The sequence below is a fragment of the Emydura macquarii genome, unplaced genomic scaffold, assembly GCF_026122565.2.
Source record: "Emydura macquarii macquarii isolate MOO-44397 ecotype Brisbane River unplaced genomic scaffold, CSIRO-AGI_Emac_v2 contig_3603, whole genome shotgun sequence".
Taxonomy (NCBI): Eukaryota; Metazoa; Chordata; order Testudines; family Chelidae; genus Emydura; species Emydura macquarii.
Genome location: NW_027133740.1, coordinates 9483337 through 9505993, shown reverse-complemented (window position 1 = coordinate 9505993; position 22657 = coordinate 9483337). Strand labels below are relative to the sequence as shown.

At 38.1% G+C, this 22657-nt stretch overlaps 1 protein-coding gene across 1 annotated transcript; it reads right to left on the bottom strand.

Annotated features, from left to right (window-relative positions):
• Positions 1 to 6121: 6121 nt before the first annotated feature.
• Positions 6122 to 21914, bottom strand: SERPINI2 (serpin family I member 2). The gene is made up of 8 exons (XM_067536544.1): positions 21653 to 21914; positions 17718 to 17945; positions 16056 to 16250; positions 15760 to 15952; positions 14676 to 14773; positions 13794 to 13880; positions 10536 to 10625; positions 6122 to 6257 (listed from the first exon to the last, which is right to left on the bottom strand). The coding sequence occupies exons 1-8, from the start codon at positions 21912 to 21914 to the stop codon at positions 6181 to 6183; spliced, it is 1230 nt and encodes a 409-aa protein (XP_067392645.1). The 3' UTR covers positions 6122 to 6180.
• Between the last annotated feature and the right edge of the window lie 743 nt (positions 21915 to 22657).

The following is a 22657-nucleotide window of genomic DNA, read 5'->3' as shown; positions in this document are numbered from 1 at the left end:
GTCTGAGCAAGAACCAGCCAGCCAAGTCCCAGAGAGAGAATGCTTGGAGCCGCTTCAGAGCACAGGCCCACCCCACCTAATGTCACAGGACCTGCCCCCACACACACTCCCATTGCTACAGAGCTATTTGCTGGAGCTCCCTTCTGCCCAGGCTCCTCTGCTGGTGTGGCAGGAGTACCCTGGAGACACACACACTCAAAGATCTCCACTGAGGCAGTCAGCCCACCCAAGATCCTCCTGTCGCATGGCACTCTACTCCAAGCAGTAGTGGCAGTTGATCCCCACCCAACCCCACCAATGGTGACGGTAGCACTGGACTTATCTTTCTACAGACTTTGTAACTGATGCAGTTCTGTGTTCTGCTTGGTTCACATTTGGAAGGTTTTCAAGTTCTATTTTATTTTAAAATGAAAGTTTAAATTCTTCAGCAGTTGATAGGACTTACCTGGGTGAATTCCTACAGTCCAGGGGAATGGATTTAAGTCCTGGAGAAGGAGATGTATTGGGCTGTGCTTCTGGCCAGAGTGATTAAGAAATTCTCCATCCTGGATAAGGTAGTAGATTGGCCGTTTCCAGTTGTGTCTCTGAAGGCCTTCTGGAAGCACCCAGAGTTCATTGCAAGTATGTTTAGAGAGTGTTGATGACCCAGATGGGGACTGAGAAGCATTCCATATGTGATTCTCTCCAGCTCATGATGGCTTCTGGGATATGCTTGTGTCACTTGTATGCCTCAGTTATGTCAAGGAAGATCCTCCTTGACTAACAAATCTTATATTGAAAGTAATAGTGTTTCTTCCATCTAAGCCAGGGTGAGCCTAGCCCATCTCCTATTTTCCCTCACTTCCCTAAGGAGCATGGTTGGGTCCATGGCTGCATGCTGCAGCCAGTAGCTACTGTAGCCCCCAATCTGTATAGGAAAATACTAGAAGTACTTTCCTTTCAACCACCCTTCCTTCCCCTCCATGTTCTCTACTCTATCTGTCCTCTCATCGCCCTTGAAACTTGCACTTATACCTGGACCCATTACAATGGTTAGTGTATCTCTCTCTCCCATGCTCTTTATGTCTTCTTTTTGTTTTTAAATCTGCTTAGGAGAAGGGTCTCTGGGTGCACTGTGTTCTAGGGAAGCCGATAAGTAGCTGGTGGCTCAGTAGCTTAATCCGCACCTGCTGTTTTAGTCATGCCCCTTACAACACTTAACTCCTATCTGGCTGAGGACATAGAAACATCTAAGTGCTTTTCAAAACCCCAAATGAGCTGCCAGCCCCTTAACTGCTCCCAGCACCAGGCTTTTGGAGTGCTCAGGGGACTTGATCATGATAAGCCAGCTTTTCTGAAAATCCCCTGATGCAGTGAGCCCCATTTGGGTTATGCAGGAAGCCCCTTGTGCCTGCACAAGCTTTTAAAAATTCCAGCAAGGGAATTTATATGCCTGCCAATGAATAATGACCCCAAACCATTTCATCAAATGATGGCTAAAATGCATGGCAACACACTCATTTTTAAATCAATCGTATTTCCCAGTTTATTTGCTTCAAGCCTAGCCCTGCCAATTTTGCTAGCAGACCATTATTTATAATTGATGTTCCTTTAGGGAAAAGCCAGTCTTTACAGAAAAGCTGGCATTTCAGGAAAAAGTGCTTCATTTAGGATCCAAGCCAAGCGTTAATAAGTGCAAACTACTGTCTGTTTGAGATTTATGCACTGTGAGTTGTACTTCATTTGGAAAATTTGCATTTGTCCCTTATGCATTCAAGCTTGGAGGCACAAAATAAGTTACACAATTTTTCTTGACTTCATAATATGTCTGGCAGTATTTTTCCTTCATCAACTTGGTTACAGTACAGTTCTGAAGATTTTACATCAACAGGCAATTTTGTGATGAGAGTCTATGGAAACCCATGTGATTACTTAATCTTAAAAAGGGACCCTATTTTGCATAATGTGTGTGAAGCTAAACCTATTACATAATTCTCTCTTCTCTCTGAAACTAATTTTGGATTGTTTTCTGTTTCACAACAAGTTTGGGTGAAAAAACACAACAGATCATTACTTTTAATTTTTTTTACACCAAGAAAAATGTATTTCCAAGGGTAAAAGAAACACATTGATTACAGCTAGGAAATTACTGCTCTATTAAAAGTATAAGAAAGTGAGCAATGTATGTCACTGGCATCAGAAAACATTTGTTTTGGAGATGCTATTCCCAAAACAAACATCTTTTTAAAAGTGTAAATAAACATATAGTGAAATATTAGATGAGGAAGCAATGGCCTCCTAATCCTTCTGTTTCTAGCTCCTGTAGCCCTGTGTACATTATAGTTGGATAGGGGATATTTTCTGAAAATGGCTAACCAAACTGTATTCCAGACCATACCTCAGGCATCCTAGCCAATGGCATAATTGTCTAACAGAGTTGTAAATAAAAAAGTCTTCTGTCCACACACTTTAGGGAAACCATACTACCAATAATTAGATACATGCAATTGTTAACTCATTCTCAGGTGTCTTTTGACAGTGACTTTCAGTGACATGTACATAGCTAAGCTGCTTGTTATTGTTAATGCATGTGAAAGTCATACATCATCCGTGATAATCCATTTCAAAATCATTGAAATAATGTTTAAGAATACCTTTATATAAAAAACTGAGCAGGTTGTGAAATCTTTCTTTCAAATTATATTCTAAGAGAGAAACCCACACAACACTCCTTTCTGGATGAAGCTGGAATCAGTCCTCATAAGTTGTAAAGATTCCCATTGACTTTAATGAGCTTTGGATCAGGACCCGTACCTGGAAGAGCCTCTATTTCCTTTATGTAAGGGGTTTGAAACACTAGATCTGCATACATGGAGCATTCAGTGATGCAATGAATTTAGGGCACTTTGCACTTCAGCATATTTCATTTTAAATATGTTTAGATCATTTATGTTCCAATCACAATATTTTTGTGCCTCTCCTCTGCTGCTCAATTTTCATTTTTCTTTTGTTTCAATCTGATTTTTACAATCAAATGCAATTTTTCATTTTTGGCACTGAGATTTCACAAATGCAGATTATATCAAATAAATAAATCAATAAATGCATTATTTTCTACAGGTTTACTTTACTTGAAAGTAAATATACAGTCAAAGTTCAGAAGGACAAACAACTGAAATTCAGCTAAAATCCATCTGGTGGAGTTGTGCTATAAGTTATAAACCATCCGTGTTTTTCAAGACTTTAAAACTGCCATTATCTATCTTTGTTTCTAATCTGTTCATGATAACAGGTAAAACCAGGTTTGTTATCCTGATGCTTTTTTATACTCACTCTATACTGAAAATATTTTGGAATAAGCTTTTTTAAACTGTAAACTGTAGTTAGAAAGGACTCAGGGGTACAGTGTCACCGTTCAGGGCAACTGCACCTGTATTCTTTCTCCGTGGTCCCTCAAGGGGAGGCAATCTATGCTGCTGGTGCCTCAGCTGTCAACTCTCTTGGGCAGAGACTCACATCTTTCTCCCTCTTGACCAGGGTGTTAAGGCTGCACAGTTTGCTACCTACACTGTGATATTCCCAGCAAGTCACATTGCCTAAACAGGCTAGTGTATGCACTCTGCTTTCTCTTCAAAGTCCATGAACAACAGTAATTACCCACGTTTATGTTACCACACAGCTCTTTCTAAGCAAGCACATTTATTCTTAAGGTGAAAGCACTACAGAGAAAACATATTAAGAATAGAAATAGAACCTACATGAATGTTAAACTCCAACTCCAGTGTCAGACACTGGTAGGTGTCAGTTCTTCAAATCCCACAACTTTTATGGCTGGGAAAAATAAGTAATCTTTCGGGAGAACTTTCACTGAAAGTCCCTACAGCAACCAAAAACATTAATGCTGACTCAGCGGGTCAATAAGGAAGAAGAACTCTGCTTCTCCAGGAAGATTTTTTTTATATAATCAATAGGAAAATGCACAGTCGCATACTTTTACCAGACTCAGACTGTTCACCTACTGCTACTGCTGTGTCTTTAACAGGTTATGTTCAAAATGCTGATATGCTGTGTCTTTAACAGATTATGTTCAAAATGAAGACAGTTTACCTGCAGAAAATCCTTTCATTTTTCAGTCACTGCCATCACATGCCAATATGAGAGTGAAAATGCAGACAGAAAATAGCAGATCACATTTGTCTGGGGTTGTAGAGAACTGAGCTCTAAGGAAAATGTAACTTATTTCATATCATTCCCATTTCTAACCTTGCAAACAATTTACCCCAGTTGTACGGGAAGCATTGTGAAAAATGGACAAATGTTACTGAATTCACTGAGATAGCTACTGGTATCAGCTACATCAGGGAAGGTGATAGAATATAAACTTTTTCAGGGGCAACTGATTTGTGCATTTTCAAAGACTTTATTTTGTTTGAGGGAAGCTGGTACTGACACCTATTTTAGGTTGCTTAACAGTTTCCATTTTAAACCTCTTTTTGAGAAACTGTTATTAACATTGCATTGTTTTAACATTGCATTGCATTGTATTAACATTGCATTGTTTGCAGCAGGACTTTGACATTCAGCAGGGAGAAAGGCCTTGGCTAAAGAAGTGCCTTTTGTTTATCCCATGAAATTCCATTCAGGTTTAGTGAGCTATAAACATTTGAAAATTGCTTTTTGCTCTTCTGCCTCTTCAGTTCCTCAGAAAACTGTTGACAACGTTCCAAAATAATAACCGAACATGAATATTTTAAAGATCTGAAACCACCCCACTGTCAAAGCAGCAGCAGAAGCATGCACTATTCTAGGAACATCTGGAAGCTGCTGTAGCATAGGGGTGGAGGAAGGAGAGCCTTACCATTTATTAATTTGATGCTTGACAAGTGAGAGAGGACCTGTTAGAAAAGGCTTCTCATACTTTTCACATCTTAATAGAAAGCGCATCTCCTGGACCAACCCCTCTTCCCTTGCATGATCACACAGTCTGACTTCCCTTCCATTTGTGATAGCAAATGTTTCCTAGTATTACTTTTCCATGTATGAAACTTGAAAATATTTGTGTGGTTTTAGTTTTCTTTAGGGCGATAATTATTTTGTCCTTTTTGAAAAAAAATTCTGACTGTCTACTTTTGTTCTTCATTCCATCCACCCAACACATGTGTTCTGCTTCTGTCAACTAGAAAAAAAGTGAACAAGTAACTTGTGACCATCTTACCTATCTGCAGACCACCATAAAGTGCTCTGGACACAATGACTTGTCCACACTCTGGGAACTTATGGCTATGCCTTCACTGCCAAAAATGGTGGATATTTTTACAACAAGATAACTAACAAGTTAGCATTCTCACTGTAAAATCTTAGTGGAGACAAGGCACAGGTAGTTATAACCTCATTGTATCTACATGAGGTCAACATTATACCATCCCTCACCTAGTTACATCTAAGTAAAAACTAGAGTCATCTCCACTAGGATTTTATTACAAGATAACTAACTCACATTAGTTATCTCACTGTAAAAAATACATCTTTTTGGCAGTGAAAATTTAGCAGTCTAAATATTATTAGATCATTAGTGTAATATCATTACCTGGGGACAAGGGACAAGATAGAGTCCCCAGTAGCAAATTGCTGACAAGAGAGAACATATTAGGGATTAAAATAAGAGAAATTGTAAGATTGCCCATAAAAAACACAAAAACATCTATTATATCACTAACACCACTAGAGTCCTCTTTTGTCCCATAATGCAATGGAAATAATCTTCTCTGCTGGCATGCTAGGGTAACAATCATGCTAAAGCATTAGTTCTCAAAGTACAACAAAAGTGGAGAGATCATTGTCTAAAAATTAATATAAGATCTTTCCATCAAAGGATAAGATCAGACCAAGTCTTCCCATTCCAAGAAGCTGAGAACAAAGATAAACAGATACATATTGAGAAGTGGCTAGACTAAGTATGTTTTGATATACACATATTTAAAAGAAATCTTGTTGTTAGTCATTTTAGTATAGGTTCTGCAATGGACACAAAATCATTTACAGTGAAGACAGAAAATCAGCTACAAATCAAATCAAATTTTTATTCTGAAATTTCAAATTCCTTAATGCTCTGGCACTCAAAGAATGAAAAGTCCAAACAGTAAGTTTGTCTGTAATAATGATCAATTTTAGAAAATTACATTTTTTCTATCTTTATTATGATTATAATGACTCAATATCTCTTCTCCTTGTGTTCTGAATGTCAGGGTTTGCCAGCCTTCCCATAAACACAATTGCACCTAGAAATTGAAGGAGTATTACATATGTTTAGAGGTAAGCATTACTGTGGATTTCAATAACAATTGCTAAGAATAAGAAACAATAACTTTTAAAATCTATTCCTACTTTTCCTTGTCAACAGAATATATGTCAGAGTTAAATGTAATGACACAAACAACATTAAATCCTATTCCCCTATCCGGTCAAACTGACAGTCAGCCTTATTATTTGTATAAAGAAGAAATTTTAAACATATAAAATTACATTTATATCCAACCTACAATTGTATGGCTTGGAGTACTTAAGACACGTTATTTTGTACCATACTTTCTTTGCATGTACAGTATGGTGTATGTGTAGCTTTGTAACTGATTGCTTTTTTTCCTGCATGTACCAGAGATTTTATTATGGACACTTGTGCAAGAGACTCCATGTTTAAGGTAACATTCTAAGAGGGCCTAAAATAAAGCATAAGTTCCTATTTTTGACTCTGAAAGTAAGTGACCAATCAGTATGAAATTTCTTTTTTATTTTTTGTGCGTTTTCAGTTTTCTATGAAGTTTTTGGCTTGTTTTTCTTCATAAGTTTTAAAGAGGAAATCTTTGTATCTGAGCTCTGACGGAAGTTTACCTGCGTCAATCTTAGTTTTTATTGTTGAATGAGCTCTCTTTGAAAAAAGATCATCTATGCAAAACTCAACAAAAAGGTGGATCCTGACTAGATCTGGTGTGGTAGGTAGGTTTTTCATAAGAAGATATATTGATTAGGGTACTTTTAACCATCTCCTAACCAAAAGTTTATGCATTGTGAACACAAATCTGAACAGTACTTCAATACATGACAAGTTCTAGGTATCAATAAGTCTCTGTAGTTTTGCATTTTGGAAAGATTAATTAAATCAACACAGTAAGTTACTTTAGGCTGCTAGAACGAAATATTACATCTTTGGTGTAAACAGTTTGTTCCAGGCTAACCCAAGAGTTAGGCACCTTACTGTGCCTCATTTCTTCTCCCTGTTACTTGCTGACAGCTTCGGTAGCTCAGACCATGAAACCTAGGGAATTTTATTCCAAACCCCCTGGAGTATTTTATTCCCTGGTTTTATTCCAAACCCCCCATTATTAAAGACTTTTTTACTTTGCCTTGGGAACTAATCCCTTTTTGGCATGACCTCTTTGTGACTTCCTGCTGTTGCCAAAGGCCATTTCAGTTTGCCTCTAGTATTATACATAATAAAATCCCCTTTCCCCCTGCTCCCCCTATTTGAAGTCTATTTTTGCAGTGAATTCAGTACTCAGGAAAAGTGTCAGATTCTAAACGAAACCTGGCTCTGGGGGAGCAAATCTTCATTAGAATCCTTTTACTGAGCTGCCTCTATATCACCTCATCAGAGGCTATTGCCTCCTTGACATTAACAGAGCATTAAAAAGTTGTTATGCAATGTGCTGTGTAACAGCTCAAACTTTTAAAAATCCTGGATCCATTAGTAAGAGGTGATCTTCCTATTTAATTAGAAGAAATCTTTGCCCACCATGGTCCTGGGGGTTATCAAGAATCCCATGGAACTTCACTGGTTCTTCTGCATGTGAATTCATTGAAGATTTCCCACTTGGATAACAACATTCATGCCTGGCCAGAAAAGGACATCTCTTCTCACTGTCCATATAGGCAGTGGGCAGTGTGTATTTAGCATTTTTGTCCCCATGCCATGCAGTATTGTGATCCAATGTTCTTTGTGCAGAATCCTGTCTCACACAGCAATTTAATCTCCATAGTCCTAATAGATTTTTTTATCTTCACTATAGCCATGGCTTTTCCTCTTGGCCATCTATCGAGAATTATTCTCTCAAGATGCTATAAGGCTGGGTCATTTTCTTTTCTTTGCACATTTGAGCTTATCTAATTTTGTTTTTTAAATGGGCAATATTTGAGATATAGTTATTTATATATTCAGATTCCTCTTCCAGCAGTCCTTTGTTTTCACTATTTATAGGAGTCCTTGAAAGCTTTTTTACAAGTGCTATATGTATTGGTAAAAGATTGAACCCAATTTGCTGACCCCAGTCATTTGACATGGCTCAGAATTACAGAAGGCTGATACTCCTGTCACATGACTGGGACTGGTATCCACTGACCGTGGTGGTTACTGTTACACTCCTTTCTCAACATCCTCACCTCACACCACTGTAATACCTGAATGCCTTCCTTTAGAGCATTAAGTGACATAATTAACCTCTGTCGTGTGATTTATTCTCTCTCTCTCAGCCTCTCTCCAGGATAAATGTTCAAACAAGACCTATATGGGAGGGATGGTGTATCAGCCTCCAGGAAAGTGGGTGATTTCATCAGAAGACAGGGAATTGATTCCAATACTCCAAAATAACCGCACTGATTTATAGAATTTGGCCCATTCATGTCTTACCTAAGTTGGTTGTATCAGGCCTATACTGGTCTTCAAATGCCTATCATTATGACAGATTTCCTGTAACTCATTTCCAAAGTTGCTATAACAAAAACTACTGATTGTGTAATCGTTAAAAATAACAGTAATTTTTCCTCTTTTATGGCAGCCATTACCATCTCCTATAAATGAGATGTCACTCATCTTAATCCCTTATTTAAAGGAGTATCTTAGTTTTAACGTTTTAATTTCAGCACAGATCGTAAAACAGTAGAGAATGTCATAAAACACTGATTGTTAAAAGTTATAGCTTTTTTTAAAAAAGAGGAATTTTTCCTAGCATTTCCTCTTCCTCACCCCTCCCCTACAGCTGCAGCCTGCTGCTTCTCTTTCCCTGCTGCTGGAATCCCACATGTAGGAGTGGGGGGAGGAGGAGCTCAGCCAGTGCACTGGCAGCCAGCTGCCCTGCTGCTTCCTTCCTCCCCAGGCTGCAGGGACACTAAGAGTGTCACTGCTAAGGAGTGCCACTGCCTCCTCAGAGGCATCTTTCTGGGGTAAAACTGGGGGAGAGGGGGCATGGATGTGGGGGGTCATGTGAATGTTTCATTTGTGTGTGTTTAACAGGCCCCTCCAAAGGTATTCTAATTTAAATTCCTGCACACACCCCTGGGTTGAAGTGAGAGTAAATAAAATCTCCATTTGAGCAGCCCAGAGGAGTCATGCAGTTTTGTGTGCATTAAAGGTTGACTTTTCAACCTGAAATTATCCCACACACAATGGCAGAGGATTAGAGGTGAGTTAAAAGGTCAAAAGACAGACCCAAAAACATAATTTGATAGCTTTTTTAAATCTCATGATTTTGGGGAAATTGACATGATTCTTGATTTCTTGAGGTTGGCAATACTACATTAATGAAATTATTCCAGATATACAGTGATGTAATTTAGGATTGAATCTGACCTATTCCTTATGTCTGTCAATGCAGGAAGACAGCACTGCTTTCATTCACATTAGGAAGGTTCTCTTTATAATCAGAATGGCTAGAATTATTGATTTTCAGGTAGGAGGGAGACCAGGGCAGAGAATAAGTAAAGAAAGCTGAAATTCTGTTGAATTTTCAACTGGTATGGGGTCTGGATTAATAGAGTAAGCAAGGCACATCAGGCTGACAGGCCTGGAGTTTGACACCCATATGTGAGAAGATAAAATGAAGACAGTGAATGGTCTGAATGTAAATATATGTGAAATTTACATACCTTATTAAAAGGACACTTAAATTCAAACCAACAGCTTTCCTAGTTTCATTACTAATAATACTTTAGATTGTTAAAATCAAAAGAACTTTACATATATAATTTTCTTTTTACTGTTTATGCTGTGATTTTTCTTTTTGTATTTCACTTATCTTAGACAGCGGTCAGACTATGCAGTGTTGTTGTAGCCATGTTGGTCCCAGGATATTAGACAGACAAGGAGGATGAGGTAATATCTTATAATATCTTATAATTTATCAATTATCTGTTGGTGAGAGAGAGAAGCTTTTGAGCTTACACAGAAAGCTTGACTCTCATCAACAGAAGTGGGTCCAATAAAAAATATTAGCTCACCCACCTTGTCTCTCTAATGGTCAGACTAATCAGTTTCACTTTTATTTGTAATCGAAAGTTTCATAGTCCATTTTACTTCCTTGTTCTCCTGTATTAGTGCAATATGCTGTCCTGTTTGCATTGCAGACACTGCCCAGGAATGTTTAAATTAAAAAAAGAACATATTTTTTCATAATGTTATTATTATTAACATCTACATTTTTTCCCACAGAACCCACATTTTGGGCAAGCGCTATCTGACATGTACTTTTTTGAAAAATGCCAGGAAAGTATAAATGCAGTAATCTTACCTGTTGGATTATGTTTCAGGATAAACAAAAATGGGCGGTTAGCCACAAACTGGTTATGTGACATACTCATGATTGCTGCCATCTGCATGCCTACAAACACAAAGCACTTTCAATAGACTTTCTGTTAGGGATAAATCCTTAGCCCAGCACAAAGCCTAAACAGGAGGGCAGGGTGCTGGAGGACTAGAGTGACCAGATGTCCTGATTTTATAGGGACAGTCCCAATATTTGGGGCTTTTTCTTATTTAGGTGCCTATTACCCCCCACCGCCTATCCCGGTTTTTCACGCCTGCTATCTGGTTACACTATAAAGGACATACATTGAGGGTAAAGAAGGCATCCTCCCTCCCCATGCCCATGAAGCTGCTAAGAAGCCTCCCTATGAGGGGCTACTCTGAAGCAGCTTTGTTCTTTTCTGAATACCCAGGGGACTGGATAAGCCTCTATATAGGGAGCATATACAAAGCTAGGCTCTGCACCATACAGTCAGTCACTTCCCTCTAGCATAAAGGAATCACACCCATTCTGATACCACGCAGCTTTCTGGATGGGCTTGATTTCTACATCACATCACAGGTTAGATATATTAGTCAGTCATTCTTACAAAAGGGAATTTGCTTCAACAGATCAAACAGTTGCCCCGATACGTCAGGTATCTAATATATGGTGCAGTAAGGAAAAGTAATACCTTTCATGCTGAGTCACATGCACTGGGTGAACTGCTGTTCTTCATTACCAAATGACAAATGTAGTTTAACTGGTTTTTTTCTTTAGTTACAAATCATAAAGAAAACTGAGCAATTACAAGAACAAAACACTTGTCTGTTATACAGCTGCTTTGTAATATGACATTTTCTTTGAGGACTTAGCACAACCTATCAAGATAATAACCTGCTGCAGATATCATGAGACTAACTTCTTCAGCTCAAGATGTGGCATTTCATTTTAAAACGCATTTGAATGGCATATTGTAACTATATTCTATTTTAACTATAGTTATTTCCTTCCTTTCAGGCATCTGTCAAACTGAAAGCTTAAAATGGCCCATTTAAGCAATGATGTATGTGCTCAAGAACAATGGTTTACAACTGAAAAGGGGCTGGTTAAGAATTAAGATATGATACCGCAAGACTCTGTCATTAAAATAAAATCAGGTTACCTTCTGTTTCATATTAACATCCTTGCTAGATACAGTAAATCACTTTATCTCCATTAAAAAGGGCTTCATGAGCAGCCCATAGATAATATAGAATTGTGCTACTCCTTAAAGCTAGAGCAGAAATTATCATAGAGACAAGATGAACATTTTCACATAATGTAATACAAATACAGCGCCAACAGGCTGGGCCCAGCCGTCTACAGCTTACTTGTGAGGGAGCAGAATTCAAATCCTTTGCTCCTAAGCCAGTAGCAGCTGGGAAAATCGAAAAGACAGAGCACTCAGCCTTTGCGGAACCGGACCTTTTATCACTCATTAGCTACTTTGAGAGTGAGATGAGCTCAGAAGGAATCAAATTCAGCAGGCCTCAATAAGAGGGATTGTTGTCAAAACACTGGGCATTTTGATGGGGGTAGTTAATCATTCTGAAGTGCTTCAATACTAGGATGCCGAGCATACCCCAGTCTTGCCTCCAACATACCTAATATTGCAACAATTATCTTTCTGACTATAGAAAGACAGAGAAGTAAATGCAAAAACTGAGAGGGGATAATGATGCTCCAAGAGACACTTGGGAAGAACACCATGAGGAAAGAAAATGCAAACAGGAACCGAAAATCCCCCCAATAGATAGTATACTTGATGTGGCAGCAACATCTGACTTTCTGCAGTTATATGTATCATATGCTCTATGTAATTCAAGCAGTGTTGTTCGATCCAGGGATGGATTATTTATTAAGTACTTAATATAGAGCACACTTTCAAGTAGCGTGTCTGGGAGCTATGAATTCACTTAATAGCTGCTAGCAAGCTGACTGCTTCCAATATTCTTCAGTGAACTGCTGAATTGAGACACAATGGACCCATACACTTCTCTTCTCACATACACTAGTAAACATCAAGAGTAACTCCATTATGGTCCATGAAGGTACACGATGCAGAATTTGCTGTTACCACCTAACTTTTCTTTGTTATTAACAGTGTTTTAGTGCGTGTTAAAAATTAAATCAAACACAAATTAAATTTGAAACCTCTAAAAAGATATAGTCCAATGAGTGTTTTTTCTAGGACCTAAAAGGCAATTAGAAAAAAATTCCCAGAGAGAAAATTAAATATGGAAATATAGACTTTGACAATGGCTTTAGCAATCACTGCTCTACCCAACACTCAGGACTACAGAAGTGCAGCCGTGATAATGGCCAGAGGCATTGTGCCTAGGAAGGACAGATGCAATCAAAATCCTGCCAGGGGCATTTGGTGGTGTGCACAGAGGAGCACCAGATGATTCACATTTTAACATAGTGAAGTGTATATAGCTACCCAAAAGCTGGCCTCAGAAATTCTCTGCTGATGTGAAAGGAGAGTGGGGAGATGGCAACATGGCACCCGCTCCAACCTCCCTTCCCTGTTGTGTCCCCTGAAAGTGCTATGATTCCCTGTGCCTTGCATTAAAGAAAAGCAAACATGAGATTCTGACTTTTCAATATGCAAGCTGCACTGCACTAAATCCTTTTGTACTTCCTCTATCCTCAATGCACAGGCATGAATATATTTCAAATGTGCTTACTTTGCAGGGTAGAGGCAAGGAAAATGATCAAATTCAGAATGGGTGCAGTGTCAAAAACCCGTTTAAAAGCAAACAAACAACAACAAAAATCCGTGCAATGTACCTGCAATGATACAAAGTCATGAATAAAAATAGCTGCTGGACTTTCATTTTGTAAAAGTTGCCTTAAAAATAATTTATTTCCGATTCCTGCTGAAATAGAAGTCAGCCAGGGGAGAATAGATACCTTTGACTGTAAGCATAATGAAGAAAAAAAGATCAAGTAATAGCCAAATATGTGGGTAAAGAGATGGATTTTCTATATCTGATTATGGGTTGAGGAATAAAGTCCAGACACTCATAAGCCTCTTGTAGGTGGAGATCTGCAACCAAGCATTTTAATAATTTAATTTGAAATGGAAGAACCAGGGGTGAAAAGTGCACCAAATGATGTGCACCCAACCTTTACTCAAGATCCACTCACATGAAGTTCAGAATAGATCAGAGTGATAAGCATTTATCCTCCTAAGCAAAGCAAATATTCACATCTTACTTGAGGATGCTGCAACTTCACTGCCGTCTTCATTTACCTCGATACAAACTTTTTGGATGGCTTTAGAAATGTGTATGTCAGATGATTCTGAAGGGGAAATGTATACATGAATACATTTTATGTAGCGACATGAAAACTCATGCACAATGCTTAACTGTTAATCTCTGAGGACCCTTTCCAGGTTCATTCCTAGCCCCCACCTTCAAAAAATAGATAGAAGATTTCCACCACCACCCACTCTCTTATTAATGTTTGCTGAGTTGAAGGGTGAAGAAACAAAGGAGCAAAATCTAGGCTGAGAGAGTCTCAAGGAGACGTACAGTATATTGAAAAAATAGCTTATACACTTGTCTGTAGATACACATTATTCATGTAATATAAGAAAAATGGTCTTGTGGAAACACTGGGATTTGAGAAATCTAGGTCTTAAGAATATTCCATATTAATGTAAATGAATATTCATATTTATTTATTCACATAGGGCCTGATCCTGCACTTATTCAACTTACTGGGGGTTTTACCACTGACTATAATATTCTGTGGGGGTGGAAGGAAGAAATATTGGGTCATGCATGTGCATGTGTAACATTTTCCATAAGTTAGGAGTACATGAATTTCAAACCTTAGATCTTCTCTACATTCATAAATACAATTCACCTGCTCCCCATATTTTCACATGAAATCAAGAATAAGCCAAGCTTATTCTCTGATGTAGAGTGGGGGAAAAAAGTTGTGTGTATGTGTGCACGCATGCACGTGCAGTTTCATCTTGAGCATATGCTGAAAAGCACATGGCTAAAGTACATTATTATAAAAGGGTGATAAAAAGTGAAAGAGATAAAAGTTTCATAATTGTAATATCAGCATCATTAGTCATTGCACCTGTTATGCCGGAAAGGTTGCAGCCGCTGCTAAATATCTCTGTTACATTGAGGGAGTGCAGTGTTTCTTGTAAGTTCACTGTCTGTCCTATTTTAAACCTGTAGAGAGTATAGAAAAGAAAAGAGACCCATTCTAAAACTATTAATATTTTTTTCCAGCCAATATATGATTAGAAATGAAAGCAGCAAGCCTAGTGGTTGGAGCAGGAGGCAGGGAAATAGGAAACCTGGGTTATAGCCCGTTATGCCACTGACTTGCTGTGTGCACCTGGGCAAATCATTTAACTTCTCTGTACCTCAGTTTCCCAATCTATTAAAGGCTACTTGCCCACTGATTGTAAAGTGCTCTGTGATATATGAATGAAAAGCACCATATAAGGGTTTCATAGTAGTAATATTACTATTTTGAACACAGGGGATTCACACTTAAAATGATGAAGAAACCAGACCTAAGGGCATTACGTGGTCTAAAACACAAGATGTAAAGTGTCACTGAGAGCAGCTGAATTTACCAATGGACATAACTAGTGCAAATCTTTAATTTAACTTGAACTTGTCAGTGTAGTGCTTCTAATTAAGGCACATTTTTAGATCAGAGGTGGCTAAAATAGCCATATGAGGGCTCACTTCCAAGCCAATGTTCCGGCTCTGCATTGCCATCCAGGAAAATGGTGTTCTCATTTTGCAAGGGAATGGGAGTTCAGTGGGGGGGCAGTGAGCCTGAGCCTGATCCTCCACTCCTTACTGCTTGTGTGGTCACTTACAAAGGGAGTGTGAAGTAGGTGTAAAATGCCACCACTTCTGTAAGTGAATGGAGAATTCTGATTTGGCAGCATTTCACACCTATTTGGAACAGGTGACCAGTTTTACACAAGATACAAGGTCATGGAAAATCAGGTCCAATCTGATCCTGTGTTCACTGACACCAATGACAAAATTCCCATTGACTTAAGTGGGAGCAAGATCAGGGCCTGATGTCAGTAAGCTGTCTTGACTATTTTTGTATCTAATACCTAATTCTTCCATAAGCGGAAGATTAGAAGGGATAATGAAAAAACCAGAACATAGAAAAGTACATTACGTACCTCGGGAGACTTATTTCTACATCTTCCTCTTTTATTTTGGCAAACCAGTCTTTTATCAGTTGAGCTGTAATTAGTTTTTCTACTTCTTCTAGAGTTACATCTTCTGAAGGAAGTGTTAAAACTAAGCTGAACTCCTTCCCTTTGTAAGGTAAAGCCAAAACTTGATAGTTCACATTATTGTCAGAAAAATAACCTAAAATAAAGACAAAATCATGGGTTGCAGGAAGCAAACTGCAACCACTAAGACAATATATATGATTGTATAAACACACACAGACATGTATATTTGACATTACCAAACTTTGTTCTCAGCTGAAGATGCATCATTGGTATCTTAGTTACAGAACCATCTCTCTTAGTAAAAGCCATCTCATGGGTAGCTTCTGGTCTGAATTTCTGTTTCCAGTCTCCTTTGAAGTAAATGGCATTCACCAGAATAAGCCTAGTGAGAGGACCAAATTCTTCACTTGAAACAATATTTTTTATTTTGCCTAGGGGGAAAAAAATACATGAGCAAAATTTTCAGTCACTATAAACACCAGCTATTCTATCTTAAACAGAATTAAAATGAACATTCATGTAATATACACGACGTGATTTTAAAGGTTCCCTGTTACAGTAACACTCTCTGAAAAAAAGCCTGCTATACTCTCACATTAGAGAATAGTTTGCCATTACACTTCTGTCCCAATGAAGTGGATGGGATTTTGCCATTGACATAAATGGGCTTATTAAGTTAGGAGGGTTTTGTGTATAACATGATACTTTCCTGACGAGCTGCACATTATTTTGATCTTGTCATAGCGCTGTGCTCAAGAACTGAGGATTTATTTTAAATGATCTTTCATTTCCCCCTTATAAAGAAAACCCCCACATTATGAATTAAGTGTAAGTGATGTAAGGATGTCTAACTGAGTCTGCAAATAGCATTATCTAAAAGGGAAGCAGTGTTAACAATAAAATGTGGATAATTTCAATGTCAATATAAACCATTTAATTGCTTGTTATATTAGCCGAAACATCAAGTTAATGTGCTTCTCTGTTGTTGTTGAATATAGCAGCAGATATTGGAATGGGTACAGTGGGGCAGCTAGTTGGTGTCCATAGTTGCTGTGGTAAGGAATGAGCAAGTCAAATGACTTTTGCCTCCAAATTTAAGGTCATCTTTGCACCTGTCCAAAAGGGGAAGGAGAAGAACTATCTCCTCTCCCTGGTATCGATCCCTCAAATGACTCCAGATTGACAGCAACCTCCCCACCACTCCTGGTTACTAAAATCCCCTTTTGTCCCATACCCAGCTCCCAAAACTCCGAACTTTCCCCTGACAAATTCTTTGGCTCAGCTATTCAATATCAATACAAAAATCTGCAGCACATCAGTGTTACAATAGAAGAGCAGCATAAAATAAATGGAATGTGATCAAACTGAGCAAGCCAAAAAAATACCATATTAATTGGACTATGAAGGTCAGAGAGGGCTTAGAGACAGGGTTTATTTAGTAGCTGTATAGTGTTCTGAAAATGAATAGATTTTACTAACATGTATTAATGATTTACAGTAAATGTAAGAAATGGGGCATTTGTTATTAACAAATTAAATAATCATCTACTTGGCAAGGAGTAATGATTTCCAGCATCCCCAAACCTGTAGCTGTATAAAAATGCCATACTAAATAATTTTATTAACAAATGCTTGACATGGCTGTGAATCAAAAGAAGATCATTTAGAGTTAGCAAACAGCCTAGTATTTTTTCTCTTTTTTAAGGGCTAGTTGCTGGTTTTAATAACAGGCTATATTGGAAACAAGGTACTAAGTTCCAGATTCCTTCTTGCAACATCTAAGATCTGTCACAGATCAATGATACAACTACCAGCCCATTCTGTATATTTTAGGGCATTAAAGAGGAGGAAACTAACTAGCAAACAATGATTTTGTAAAAGCCGTAGAGAGAGTTTACCATCTGTTTTGTTTTCTACCCAGGTACTTATGGCCTCTGCGCAAGCTTTTGTGTCTTGGAAATTCACCAGTTTTATAGCTGTCTGAAAAAATTCCTCGTTGCTATGGAGATACTGTTCTTTTACAATGAATCCTTCTTGAAGGTAGAGGGCATTGGCAAGATTAAATTTAAATTCTTTCTTTTCTGAGGTGGCAGAGAAAAGTGTCTGGAGCAGAGAGAATTCTTCACCTAAGGAAAATAAATGTTAATAGTAGCATCTTCATTTGAAGAACATAAAACAGCTGTGTAATAGCATCGTTATCCATATACAAATGCATTCCATAATCCCCTGAAGCCTCAGGTGCAGTACAGCTAAGGCTGCTTTTGTGTATGAGCTGCATTGTTCTGAATGTTTCCTTTATGCCACAAGTATATTTTGAAAAGATAGAATATTAAGAGATCTCATGGCCGCAGAATACAGGCACCTTCTACCTAAGCTACTGTGGAAAGGTGATGGGTAAGGTGACTAGAGATCCCTCAAAACTGTCAGTGGTTTTAAGGCTTTTTTACACATCCCTGTCAGTGTCGTAAAAAATTATTTTGGTCTTTTCTATGGTAAGCCACTGCAGGCACAAGCCACCTGCAGATTCAGGAAGTAAAGGGATTCAAGACTGGAAAACAGTAGGAGGGGCAAAAACCATTTTCTCTATATGCACTACCACCACGAAGTTTGATTCTGAAGGTGATAAGCATTGCTTGTCAGAGGGGTGGAGAGAGAGAAATGAGTAGGAACATTTCTTTTCCTCTTCCCTGCCAACACTCTCCTATGCATACCTCCTTCATCCCCACTGAAACCATTCTCTCTTCTGGTCATCCTGTGCGAAAGGTATAAATCTATTCTAAGGAACAACATGCACTAGCTTACACATACTAGATTAATTAACATCACCCAGCTTTAGTATAGAGGCAACTTCTGCCCCTTCTTACTCTCGTGAGCGTGTATCTTACTGTCTGACCTAGTGAAATCAGTGGGACTGTACCTAGAGTCAGGTACTACTCAGCATGAGTAAGGGTGGCAAAGTCTGGATCTTTTAACCAACATGCTTCTTCAAAGGATAATATTGAATAGACTCCAATTTAGAAAGCATGAACTAAATCTATTTAAAGACAGAGTGAATTAATCTCATTGGTACACTAATTAAATAGATATACTATGAGCTGAGCATGCCAAGTGTCTGACTCAGTGTGTTTTTCGGTATTGGTAACATGGGTGATAGAGAAGATTTTTGAAGTCACTTTCACATGCGTAGGCTAACCTTATGTTTCTTGAAAGACGCTGCCAGGGGCAGATAACAAGGGCACCCCTACTGTGTAGATACACTTTTACAATCCACAATGTATTGATTACATATTTGATTTTGGAAAGTCCCCAGGCCATATGTATTCCTGAGGTAACTCCACTGAAGTCGCCCATTACATCAAGGCTGAATTTCAGCCTCCAGGATTCATTTAATTCTGTAATTTAATATATGTAAAAAAATGCAGATTGCAGTATATCTTCCCTCATATATCCCAGACTCAGCTGATTCTAGTCCTCTCCTGTGGTGTCACATTTTTACAACAACACAGAGATATAAATCCCATGCAGTGTTGTAGCCACCAACTCTAGCTAAATTCTGTTAGTGCCATGTTGTATTTCATAGGAATTTTGGAAACATCCCTTTCTGCCAGTGACTGGCAGCATGACATGTGGCAGAGGTTAGAGACTGGTTTTCTAACCTATGTGTTTAAATATTTTCTGGAAAAAAAAAAGGCTAGTAATCATCTGCTTGAATGAATGGATTTATGTCATGCACTGAAGATCTATGAATGTGCTATAAATGCCCAGCTGTCCCTTGATAGGTCATTCTTGGGAGTCTATGAAAAAATACCATTTTACGAAACAAAGCGCTGCAAAGCAATGTTAAAAATGTACTTTGCACATTGGATTTGATTTGCAGATCAATGATCTCTATTTGTACAGATTGTACTAAAGCTATTCAAAGCAATTAAAATTGACGTATTACATTTCTTAGAACTTGTAATTGAACACGGGCTTCAATTATTTCCACTTCTACTGTTAAGAATGCAGTGCTTTTTGTAAAAGATGTACAAATTTTAAAATAATTTAGCCAACAGATTTTTGTAAGTCTTTTTCAGTGTAGAATTACCTAGTGTGGGGTTATTTTTGAAACTTGTAATGACTTTCCTATTAATCTTTATTAAGGTGATATTAAATATAAATAAGGGAGTGGGAGCCAGGGGTGAGTGGCTGGATCTAACTTCTTATACCATTTTAGGCCAGATTCTGATATTCTTAACTCATGTTTAGGAGCACCACACTCCATAAGTAGTCTCGAGACTTCAATGGGATTATTTATGGATAAAGTGCTATGAAAAATGTGGAAAGGTATCAGAATCTACTTGTGCATATAATGCAGTAACAACCTACTGGGCACCAATGTAGCCAAGGTTCCACTTCAGAGAATCACTGAGCAACTGCATAAGTTAACATATGCACCTTTTAAAAGTATTAAAGAGCTAGTAAGGGGGATCTTTTGCATAAGATGGCTGGTTGGAATCCAGCCCAGGCTGATAGTCAACTCTTTTGGGCACTATCTAATGGTTGTACAGTGGTCTAGGAGCATGATCTTGCCCTCAGTGAAGCCAATGGCAAAATTCCCAGTGACTTCATTGGTGCCGGATCAGGCCTTAGATGACATGTGTTTGATGTCTCAGTATATCTGGCAGCAGGCAAATGTCCTTATCAAAAAGAAATAGCACCCCATTTGGAATTAGTCAGTAATATCAGCACAGAATCCAAGAAGGGAAGTGAGAAAGCAATTTAGTGTCAGAGGTGTCCCCACCAGAACAGGATTGAAACTCAGTGATAAGTAGTATCAGAAGAGAGCCCACCCTGCATGTACCATAACTGGTCTGTGGTTAAGGGTAGGTGTCCTGTCTACAAAGCTGTCAACCTGATACCACTCATGAGCAATAGACACACTAATATAACTATTATATATAAAACTTATTATTGTGAGAATCTCTCTCTGAAGGAGAGAGGGACCTGAAGAACAATTATGAATAAGCAAAGGTAATTGCAAAAAGTGTTGCTACCTATGCCAAATATATGTTATGCTCTGTATTTTCCCCAATAATAGTCAAAAAATATATAAGGGCAGATCCTTCACTTGTGTAAGTTGTCATAGCATCACAATTTATTCAAGCTGAGGATCTGCCCTGTAATCTTTTTAGTCTATGCATCATGCAGTTTTTACCCCCTTAATTCCTCCAAATGAAACATGACTGCACTAATCTCCACTCTGTTTCAACTATAACTAATTTGCATTAAATAGTATGTAACAGGAGCCACATGAATCAATGGATACTGACTACAATCATATGAGGTAGGTCAGGATTTCAAAACAAACACACCCCCTCAACAACTATGCTTTTGTCAAATGGTAGAGTTCAGTGTATTATACATGCCCACCCGTCATTGACAATGAAAAATATTAGGAACTGCAGACAGGCTGCGAATGGCAGATCCATGTCAGTGACTGAGCAGTCTGCTATGGAAGAACCTGATCTGAGAACAAGAAATGTCCATGGGATAAGAAAATCACTGAGCCACTGACCAATGTCCTCTACCCTGTTCTGCATCTTAGATATGTCCATTTCTGTTTTACTAGTTAGCTTCATTAGTTTGTGATTGATATTTTATTTGTATTTTAAGAGAAGAGGCGATCTAGCAAAAGGAGCTAGCGCCATGTGACAGTGATGTAATCATTCAAAACCCTGACCGTCATTGTCATGTGACATGGGCTAGGTACTAAATGCCAGTCACTCACCAGCATTCCTGTGTTACAGCTTTATTACATAGTATAAATGACAGTAGATCAAGAGATACTCACCATCTTTATTTCCTTGCAGTTTCAAAGCTTGTCTTATCTCATTAAGCGCTTTCCCCTTTGCGCCCAACTGCACCATCCTGAGAAGTAAAGTAACACCAAGTGGCGAGTGTATGATGTTCTCTTTAAGAGAACAACGAAGAGCTTGGTAGAGATCCACTGCAAGTTGCGTAGTGCTTTCAGCCATAGGATTGGAGATGGGATTGCAAGTTAGAGACATTCCAGCAATAGTCAGGAGAAGGCTTTGAAACAAAGCACTTCTCATTTTAGCACAATTTATTGCAGCTTTTTCCCCTCTGAATGATTGAAACTGAAATCAAATTATAAAAACCAGGAAAGTGATTTAAACTTCAACCTCCCACACTTGTTTGTCAAGTTACAATAAACAGCATCTAGCTCCTTTCTGAAGTTTTATTGGTCAATTTCTTTATCTTATCCAAAAATTACACATCCAGTATGAAAGAAACTTTTTAACATTAGGAAATGTTACCTTTAATCTCTGATAGGATCTTCTATAAAAAAATCCTTAAAGTAAACTACTATAACTGAAAGGAGGTTTAATCTATAATGCTATAATCTTGATAAACAAAAACCTATATAAGCGTAGGTTAAAATGAGTAAATATTGTTTGCAAGTATCATTCTGTGTAAATTTGGCATAATATAGGTAGTGTTCTCCTATTAAGTTCACTGTTTATGACACAAAAATTATCCTTTAACAAGTCATAGGAAAGGAGAAGAAATGTCCTTCATTCTGTGCAGTCAGTTAAGTAACGGATCCATTTAATTGATGTATTGAGGTATATTACCACACTTGTACATAGCAAAAAATATAATGCTAGGTTTGATTTTATTTGGAGTGAAATACACTATTCCAAATGGAGATGGTCTCTAGCTGCAAAATATGAATCAGAATCCATATTTCTAACACCTTGGATTTTAGGGTGTTTGGATCTGGGATTTTAGGTCAATGTATTAAGATAACAGGGGGCCATTTGTACAATTCAGA

What these genes read in the sequence shown, in the direction of transcription:
- SERPINI2 (XM_067536544.1), bottom strand. Translation starts at nt 21,914, where the DNA reads ATGAGAAGTGCTTTGTTTCAAAGCCTTCTCCTGACTATTGCTGGAATG. An exon ending in TCAGCTGAGAACAAAGTTTG is followed by an intron (nt 15,953 to 16,055) that starts GTAATGTCAAAT and finishes TCTTTATTTTAG; the next exon opens with GTTATTTTTCTGACAATAAT. An exon ending in GTAGAAATAAGTCTCCCGAG is followed by an intron (nt 14,774 to 15,759) that starts GTACGTAATGTA and finishes TACTCTCTACAG; the next exon opens with GTTTAAAATAGGACAGACAG.